This window comes from Pundamilia nyererei, unplaced genomic scaffold, assembly GCF_000239375.1.
Source record: "Pundamilia nyererei isolate P.nyererei 1_Seehausen unplaced genomic scaffold, PunNye1.0 scaffold00003, whole genome shotgun sequence".
Taxonomy (NCBI): domain Eukaryota; kingdom Metazoa; phylum Chordata; class Actinopteri; order Cichliformes; family Cichlidae; genus Pundamilia; species Pundamilia nyererei.
The window spans coordinates 8,598,891-8,608,582 of NW_005187404.1; the positions used below are offsets into that span (position 1 = coordinate 8,598,891).

The following is a 9,692-nucleotide window of genomic DNA, read 5'->3' on the forward strand; positions in this document are numbered from 1 at the left end:
CACCACACACATACTTTTTTTTCTTCTTTTTCGAACCTTCGGATCATGTGCGTGCCGAACCGTGGAGTGGGGACCGGTTCGGATTACGGATCAATAGTGATCCATTGCACCACTAGCCATAACTAATGAATGCCCTCAAACTGCTGTCAGAATTCCCTCCAAAATTCAATGTCGCTGGTTTCATTTTGAGCAACTCTGAACCTAAAACACCTAAACAGATACAGAACTAACTTTACCCATCTAGTCTTCAGTGGCGCATCAGGTTCGAGACAAGTTATGCTGCCTTCATGGACTTGAATCAACAGTTGATATGAGATAGTTATTTTTAAAATGGTTGAACTCCTTTGTTATCAAGCATTTAGTTTAATCAGTGATTTAGAGAGCATAGGTAGATCACGGTGATTGTCTGGACACATCAGTCAGCTTGAGTGTGCTGTCCTCTAAAGCTTAGTTTAACATCTCTTTATTTTTCTAATCATTTAGTCTTTAAATGATGTGGTAGCAATTGAAATTGTGAGCTTAAAGTACAATCTAGTGTTTGCCACTAGCTAAGACAAACAGTAGACCATTTTTTGTCCAGAGCACCCGGGAGTGAAGGTCATTTGATGTAATGTTTGACTGTGAAGGAATGCACATTACGGTATTCTCAAAATGAGCTGTCTTACTTTCTAGCTGGCAAGCTTGTTATTACATAAAGCCCCATCTAAACACCAATGAAGGGTTTTTAAAAAAATTATTATTATTTTAGTCAGTGAAAATATTCTCATAAAAGATACCATGCCACACTTTCCATTAGCTCACAGCAGGATTTGCTCACAGGCTGGTTTTAACATTCATTGTAGCAAATACAAAGGGTCAGTAATTCTGGCTTTGTAAATGAAACCGTATCACTGCTCGAAATGATCTCCTGTGGAAACGAGATGAGGCCAGACTCACATTAATTTTAAATGGCCACATTTTAGATGTAGTAGATATAAGTGTATTACATGGTTTTCAAGTGGATTCTGCTGCTGCTACAGCATCACATAATTTCTGCACTAGTGCATCACATTAAGGTGTGTGTGTGTGTGTGTGTGTGTGTGTCTTACTAAAGTAGTCTGTTTGGATTCTTATCTGATTGAATTGAAAGTGTATTTTCAATTGCTCCTTTGCTTCTTGGAAGGTGCTGAATGAGTATTTCCACAATGTGTGTGAGCTGGACCTTGTGTTCAACTTCTACAAGGTAAGCATATTGAGAAGTGAATTCTTCCCCTTTGTTTTTAAGAGTCTTGATATCCAATTAAAAAGACCTTGAACAGAGGAGGACAAAAGAGAGCTCTGAAAGTGCTTTTTTTTTAGTATAGTGCCATGGTAACTGATATAATAATCACAGATAGGTTTTTTTTTCTTTTTGATCTTAATTACTTTAGTGGGGGTGGATTCTTTTTTCTTTTCATAAATGCTTAAACTCCCTTGACCCACCTGCCGCTAGTGTTAATTGCTAATTACCTAAAAAGCATGTGAACATCCGCCCACATGCTTTACTCTAACACCGCTCATGTATGACATGGCCAGAAACCAACAAATAAGGTAAATCAGCTGTTGACAACTACAACCTCTTTCACAAACTACAACACACCTGAGAAAAGCAGGTGATGGAAAGAAGAGTGACTCATCTTGTCAGGTTAATTTCTTTGTCACTCTGGTTATTTTTACACAATGATGACAAATAGCAGGCTGGATGACTACTTTGTGATATTTGTACTCTGTTTTGAATCATCTTAATATCCTCAGTTTCATCACAGTGTTGGGCTCTGTCCTCTGAATTGTGTTTTAAGGTGTACACGGTGGTGGATGAGATGTTCCTGGCGGGGGAGATCAGGGAGACCAGTCAGACAAAGGTCCTCAAGCAGCTCCTCATGCTCCAATCACTCGAGTAAAAAAGAAGAAGAAAAAAAAAGTCGATAACCATCTATCTTACCTGGATACTAATCTGCTGCCCTGGCACCCAAAACATCTTGCTCATTTTTTTTGTATCAGTCTGAAATGGACATTTGTCATGTTCCTGTCTCTGCACAGCCAACATTTACCGGGACTTCAAGGGAAAGGGGGGAGGGGGTGTTTAGTAAAGAAGATTAATGTTGTTTACATATGGATATGAGTCCAATTAATCTTTTGTCACAAGTCTATATGTTGCAATATTCTGCACCCGTCTTACTGGTGAGGATGTTTTGAAGGCTATACAGCACATTTCAACAAGTTAAAATTACATATACTGCCTTAGTTACACTCAGCTGTATTCTGTTTTTCTTCTTCCACAAGCCAGTGGCCACAGAAATGAATTATTCCTGTAGTAACCACAAAGTAATTGCATCTATCTCTGTGCAGTGTGGAAACAAGTGTCACACTGCTCTCTTCTGCCCTCCTCTCATTAACCTAAACATGTATTTAATGGCACTACTGTGACTAACAAGCACCATAGAGACTGCCTATAATGACCCCTGTGCATTGAGAAGTTATAATAGCCTCGCAGCCTTTTCTATAAGTAATGTTAAGCAGGTCTTGGAAGTTTTAGGATATTCATCATGGCTGCTGCGCAATTTATATCTGGATTGGAGTATAGGCAAACTACGGAAACCTCTTCAGACCAGTTGACCCAGCACAGCTAGTTCAATTGAATGGAGTGTGCTTAGAACGAGTGTCGTTCTGACAGTTTGTTATGGCAACCTGTGCTGTCCAGACGTCCTCATGGCTGATGGTGGTCAATAGTATAGGTCATGTTACATCCAATGGTTGCACAGTGGTATGTTGTGATGATTTCTGTTGCTTTTGAAATAATCTTTGTCATTTAATGCAGCTCGTTACATCAAATGGTGCTGGTTGGTTACTCTTAAGAACACTTAAAACTATCCCTAGATACAGAAGGTATATTTTACATAAATCAGTAATGTGAAAATTGCTTTGTATGGTGTGTACATACAGTGTAGCCTGTGTTGAATATTGTGAACACAAATAGTTCCTGCTCACAGTATTTCCATACATTCCTTTGGCATTGCATAAAATGAGTTGAATTTTAAATTCCTCTTAGAAAAAAAAAAAAGCTTTTACTCACATCCTTTTGCTCAGCCTAAATCTTTGACATGGTCATACTAATTTTAACCATATCTATTCACAGGTCTCAAAGGTGGTTTCATATATTCAAGTTTTGTATTTTTTTTTTTTTTAAATTAGTGAAATATGTACTGCTTCCCTTCTTGTCCACCTGTGAGTTTGTTGATGAAAGTGATGCGTGTAGTACCGTCTCCTGTTCACTTATGCCAGTATCTCCCTCTTTGTGTAAATAATAAACAGATGAAGTAATGCAAAGGTTTCAGTATCTGACCTAATATTCTGGGAAGAGGGGATTTTATTAGGTGTATCTTGACTTTTTTCTGATGTCTTAAAACATGTAGTCATGCTACACTGCTAAAACTGTTGGGCTGATTTCGTATAAAACAACACTCAAAGCTACTGACAAAACATGTAAATACAAGTCTTTAAAATTCAGATTTAAACCTGTCTAGTGTATCAGCGCCATCTAGCGGTAAGCCAATCCTTTCCCTCGGTGAATCTGCAATGTGGTTATGAAGTCATCTTGATAGCCTGTCTAAAAATCAATAAATCATTCAATATATCCACTTGAGCTACATTAAACCGCTCTGGCCATTACTCCATCGACCCAAGAGCATAAATCCAGACAATTGTGACAGAGGGCATTTACTCTTCATCATATGAGTCCTCTGATATCCTAACCTCAGCCTGACTGCCTTTGAGAGAAATGACTTGACAGAAGAAAGGCAGGCAGAGGTAAATGAATCATGTACCTAGTAGGACCCATTGTTAAATTTCAAGGCCTGTTAAGTCAGCTGGCTATAAATCTGATTTGTAAATGCTGCTTGCGTTGCTGTGCACGAGGGCTGGGGGTCACCAACATTCAGGATCCGATGCACTTCAACGCCCTTGAGCAATAACCGAGTGAATGCAGTGGCTTAATGCCAAAGTTAAAATAAAGAATAAAAAAAAAAAAAAAATCCCTGATAGCATTAACATTCAGGAAACCAGTGAAAAGAGTTACATGAAAAACAAGCAGTTTACTGGGAATTGCATAATCATTACAATCAATGAGCAACACTCACCTTTAATAGACAAATCTTATTTACAGGATAGGTTACTTGAGATGTACAGTAGTATTTAGGTTAGATTATATAACATTACTAAGCAACAACTGAGTTGGATTGCGTTCATCACATTAAGTCTATACTGGAACAAATGAGAAAATGTTCATATAGCTACTCTGATTATCTTTATGAACTGTACAGCGAATACAGATGAATGCAGGCTAACAATTCAACAGTTGACTCAATAACTGCGCATAGATGACAGCCTGTGAACGAGTGATCAGAATTGCTGCTGATGGCCACCTACAGCTCACAAAGTCAACACCCTTCCATCATTACCTCCACGTCAGCAGGGAGCAATAAACCAATCAAATCTCACACAGCATGAGATCACACTATTACACCATTTTTTGTTGCTGCCTGACAGCATCAGAAAAAATGAAACCATATGAAGAATCTCAGTTGTCATTTAGTAAAAAGATAACATCTAAAATTAATATATTTATTACATTATACAGTTCAAGTAAAATAAAATGTACAATTCTATAGTTACAGCATATAAACAAAACAAACACAGATTCAAAAGTAAAAGTGCACTTGCAGAAGGAGACAAACTATCATGCTATGCAAATATTTTATGAAAGCAATGTGTTTTGACCATCTGTCTCTTGATGTCCTATATGATCTCATGTTTGCCCTTTCAGTGTGCTGGCTCAGTTGAGCTTAAACACATATGGTTTGTCTGGGGGAACGTATGCCAACACAGAGGCTTGAGAAATACGTTTGCGCACACTTTGTTTTTGAGCTCCTCTTGGCTTGGTTTGTATGACCTGCTCTCAGACAGTGATTCAGACAGAAGCGGTGCCTTTGATTAAACAGCAGAGCGGGGGCTTTGGATTTTCTAAGCCATTAACTTGCAACCTCATTTTCCTCCAGCAGCACCACAAACCATGTTGTCAGTGTTACAAGCAGAGAGGAAACTGTGTTTCTGTGGAAATTCCCCTGTTTCTCTCTAGAGTAATACAAGGTCTGTTCTCAAGAGAAAACATCTGGGTCAGTTCAGTGGTGCAACAAAACTGACATTTTGCAGCAGAGCTGCAGAGGGAGATATTAAAGGGAAAAACTTGGAATTTGACCCATACACTGAGGAGATGTGGTGTCTCAGTTATACTGAGAGGGCCACTTTGCTGGCATGGATCGGTTCTACTTTTCCGTTTAGAGGGTCAGGGTCACAAAAACAAACAAACAAAAAAAACAAAAACAAAACCCAACTTCATCTGATGGGGGTGGTGTCTTCTAGGGTGAGAATGGCCCTATCAATAGAGCATGAGGGATTATGGTTCAGACTATGAAAAATAAAATATTACAAATCATATACTACAGCTCAAACGAGCACATATGGAGGATCTTGATTAGCATTTTGAAATATTTATCCCTCCAGTGATTACTTGAAAGTTTAAAAACAGAATCCTGTCAAATTGAACGTACAACGTGACATGATTTTTAAAAACAAAAAACAAAAAACAAAACAAAGGTCAAACCTTTGGCTGGTTGGGCGGCACAAAAGTTTCCCAAACAAACCAAACAAAAGCCAACTGTGGTTTCCTGTGACGTCTTATACAGTACGTGCATGTATGAATCTACGAAATGTCATGGCGAAAAGCCCAGCAGGAGTCAAAAACATTATAATGCCAATTTATCACTATAACTGGACACGTGAATTTAAACATGGTGTGAATCTGATAAAGCTCAATTTACAGACTTGTGGACTTTTGGTTTAAATAAAGAGCAAAAGTTCTCTTTTTTGTGCTTTCAACCTGACCCACAGCCTTGCCTGTTTGGGTGTAGAATGGAGTGATGGGATCATCCCCCCATGAGAGTTTATACATATCAGTGTTGGAATTTATATGCTATGAATCCATCAGGTCTACTACGAAAAAATTAAAATGACAGGACAAAGTAGAAAGGATTTGCATCACACCTGGTGTAAATCGTACCCAAAAAATATGTGATGTTTATCATTTATTTTCCATTAAATTTTTTTTTAAAAAATTCTCATAAATGATGGAAAATAATATTTTCCATCATTTATGAGAAATATAGTTTATGATGCATGATTTAAAAAAAAAAAAAAAAAAAAATCCCAATGACCCACACTAGGACAGGTTGAATGCACAAAAGAGTTTAACAATAATAATTTACAAGCAATGATATGGAAATGCTCAAAGTATTTTGGGGATTGCTAAAACCAGAATGAAAAAGCAGAGAGCAAGAGAGAAAAAAAGAATAACACACAACAGTAGGTCAGCCCAAACACACAACCCTTGACTTTGTCCTTGTCTGATAAGTAACAGAGACCATGGTGGAGGATGTCTCTTTACATTTCCACTTTGCTCACACTGAGGGGTTATGCTGTCCAAACGCAAGAGCAAACCGACCCCCTCAGGTAAGCCGTAGACTCTTACCAGAGGTCAAGGGTCATAGGTTGCAGTGATCTCCACGACCCAAGGTGATCCAAGGTGTGTGGAACTGAAGGAGAGGGGGAAGGACGATCACACACCAAAAAAAAAACCTGGAGCCGAGATGTTTAAGAACAGGAAACAAAGTGAGCACCGACACGCCCTCATCAACGCTAACACAGATAAAAACCTGTTAGTTTACAAGTCCCACTGGTCACATGAGTTAACAATAGGGATGGGTATCGAAAACCGGTTCTTGTTGAGTTTCCCCATTTTTGCAATCGATTCCCTTATCGATTCCAGTCGCCCCGAATGACGTCACCACGTTGCAGAGCGTCATTTACCTGGCAGGAAACATGGCGGCTCAAATGCTAAAAAGTTTGGTTATACTTTACGAGAACGGATGACAACAGGGCAACTTGCAATACTTGCAAAGTAGAGATTTCATTTAAGGGAGGAAACACTACGAATATGCAAAAGCATTTGCTCACAAAACACGCGATAACCTTAAATGTATGTCGTGATTTTATTTCTGCTCCAGACTCGTGAATCTCAACCCAGCAGCAGCGGTAACGTTTGCACGTCCTCTCCCGTTAATACCACAGGTAAATAATCAACTAACAGTGCATATTATGTTAGCGCGATCTGCCTTATTACAAAACCTGCCATTACTGTGCATTTAGGTGACCATGATGAGAGACAGACAGAGTCTGGCTCAGATGCTGGCAGTTCTTGCTGCAGTCTACCGGTAGCGTCTCCTTTCAGGCCAGGATAGACGAATGTCACAGAGCAGTGATTAAGTTTGTGGTAAAAGGCTTGCACCCATTTGCCACAGCAGATGCCCTCAAATTTTTGGTAAGTGAATGTGTTTAATTGTAGGCAGGGACATTACTGGATATTCTTGTGTAATTGCTACAGAATAATTTATGTTATACTTTGTTTTTGCTACAGAAGAATATTAATTTTACATTTACAATTTTTCCCCCCGGGGACCCTGTGACACCCCATTGAAGAGCCATAGGCTGAATCTCTTAAGATCTCACTGTTGGGTTTGTAAGGCCATACTACTCCTAAATTTCTATCTTGTTCAAAGAGAAGATATAAAACAAAGTTCTAAGCTAATCGACCTTAGTGTTCTCCTTTTTAAAAAGAATCGATAAGAGAATCGATAAAGAATCGAATCGTTAAACAGAATCAAAAATGGAATTGGAATCGTGAAAATCTTATCAATACCCATCCCTAGTTAACAAGTTACTGACCTGTAGGGGGAGTTCTGTCTGTGTGGACCTGTGGGCTGGGGTGAGGGTGGGTCCCGACCCCTAGCAATTACACTGCTGCTTATTCTGTGTTGTGGTGCCTCTGGGCTGTCGCAGCTGCCTCAACGAAGCATCTCCATACTGAATACCTGAACCCATCCTCTCTGGGTCCAACTCGCCTTTGAGAGAAGCACAATGAGAAACATCAGTGACACAGACATGTATGCTCTAAAAATGTCAGATCCACATCACTTCATGTGCTCAAGCTCTGAAAGCATTAAAAACAAAACATGGAAATGGCACTAAATTCTAACAAAAAACATCCACCTCAGATACACTTCTATAACAAAGAAAACAATGTGTACCTGAATCTATCTTGTTGAGAATGGTGCGAGCGCACTTCAAGAAACCCTCCTCGACATTTTCACCTGTTAGCGCGCTAGTCTCTAGAAACATCAGCTCTGTGTGTGGGAGAACAAAAATACTTCTAAGAGTGGGGAAAAAAAGCATTTGAAATGCATCAATGTACAGATAAGTTACCATTCTCCTGAGCGAAGCGTGAAGCTTCGAGGAAGGTCACCTCTCTGTCTGCATCCAAGTCTTTCTTGTTGCCACACAGGATAATAACAATGTTGGGACTCGCCAGTGTCCGTGCATCTGTCAGCCAGTTAGTCAGGGCATTGTATGTCTCTCGACTGTAAGACATTTTATTCATGTTATTTACCCAATTTTCTGTTTCAGTTTGTTTTCAGCATGAGGCTGTAGCTCTAGTTTCATTGTATACACTTGTCTGTTTCCCTGTGCGAGAGTGTGTCAGGTGACACCATCTGTGATGGACTTCTGCTTTCCTCTACAGACGCTACCTAACAGAGGATGCCTCTATATTACAGCTCTTGACAGTCCGCACTCCACATACCCTCAACAAAAGCCCATAGTTTGTTAAAAGCAAACTACTGCATTCAATCCATCTTGAGTTTACGACCCAGAGTTTATGAAATACAGTAATGTGAGTGGTCTGTCATTAAACAGCACGATTTCTGGAGGCTGTACAGGCACAATGTGACTCCTTTTGTTAGTTGATATATGGACTCGAAACAGTATGAACACTCAAAAATAAACTAAGCTTCCAGTTAAGTCTGTAAAATTTCATTTTAATTGTAGTCACATTTAAAATTTTCAATTAATCACAGATGCCAATGCCCACACCAAATACAACCTTACATTTTGTTGCTTCTGGGAGTCTTAGTAAACATGTAGTTTTTATTCTGGGAAAATTAAGGTACAACTGTAGTATCTACATCCCATTATCACAGCAAACAAAAAAGCTCACTTTGTTAGAGAAACTTATGAAAAGGAAGTGGGAGCACGAGGGCAGTGGTTGTTTTACCTGGTAATATCGTAGACAAGAAGTGCTCCAGCTGCTCCTCTGTAGTAGCTGCGTGTAACAGATCTGCGGAGAAGATGGAGGAGAGAAAAAAAAAAAAAAGGCTCCTTTAAAAGATCAGATGGTGAGATTTGATAGGAGAAACTGTCCAATCATTTTAACAGTTATCATCAGTCAGACACTTCATTATCCCAGTAGAGCTGGGACTTGTGACTTTAGGTAAATTTTGAAGGTAGATACCGAAATCGCTCCTGGCCAGCAGTATCCCAGATCTGCAGTTTGACTGTCTTTCCTCCAACGTTGACCACTCTAGACCCAAACTCCACACCGATGGTGTGGTTGGAGTCCTGTTTAACTGCAGTAGGAACAAACAGAAGACAGTGTAAAAAAGGCACAATGTGAAATATACATAAAGGAGCAGGAAAACAAACGAAAAAACTACAGTGGGGCAAAAAAG

The 9,692-nt window shown here is 39.4% G+C and overlaps 2 protein-coding genes across 3 annotated transcripts in view; one reads left to right on the forward strand and one right to left on the reverse strand.

Moving 5' to 3' along the window:
* Positions 1–3,111, forward strand: part of ap2s1 (adaptor related protein complex 2 subunit sigma 1) — a 7,135-nt gene extending 4,024 nt beyond the window's left edge. The window contains exons 4-5 of the mRNA XM_005720884.1: positions 1,163–1,222; positions 1,818–3,111. Of these exons, the coding sequence (XP_005720941.1) occupies positions 1,163–1,222; positions 1,818–1,919 (162 nt within the window). The 3' untranslated portion in view covers positions 1,920–3,111. The remainder of the gene's footprint in view (positions 1–1,162; positions 1,223–1,817) is intronic.
* Positions 3,112–4,677: 1,566 nt separating this feature from the next.
* rab4b (RAB4B, member RAS oncogene family) overlaps positions 4,678–9,692 on the reverse strand; it is a 10,760-nt gene continuing 5,745 nt past the window's right edge. Inside the window, exons 3-8 of one of the 2 annotated variants that reach the window (XM_005720885.2) lie at positions 9,476–9,590; positions 9,239–9,301; positions 8,392–8,546; positions 8,217–8,312; positions 7,855–8,030; positions 4,678–6,665 (exon numbers count right to left, since the gene is read on the reverse strand). In XM_005720885.2, the coding sequence (XP_005720942.1) occupies positions 7,915–8,030; positions 8,217–8,312; positions 8,392–8,546; positions 9,239–9,301; positions 9,476–9,590 (545 nt within the window). In that variant the 3' untranslated portion in view covers positions 4,678–6,665; positions 7,855–7,914. Of the gene's footprint in view, positions 6,709–7,854; positions 8,031–8,216; positions 8,313–8,391; positions 8,547–9,238; positions 9,302–9,475; positions 9,591–9,692 lie in introns of both variants that reach the window. The other variant, XM_005720886.2, reaches the window with a different exon arrangement.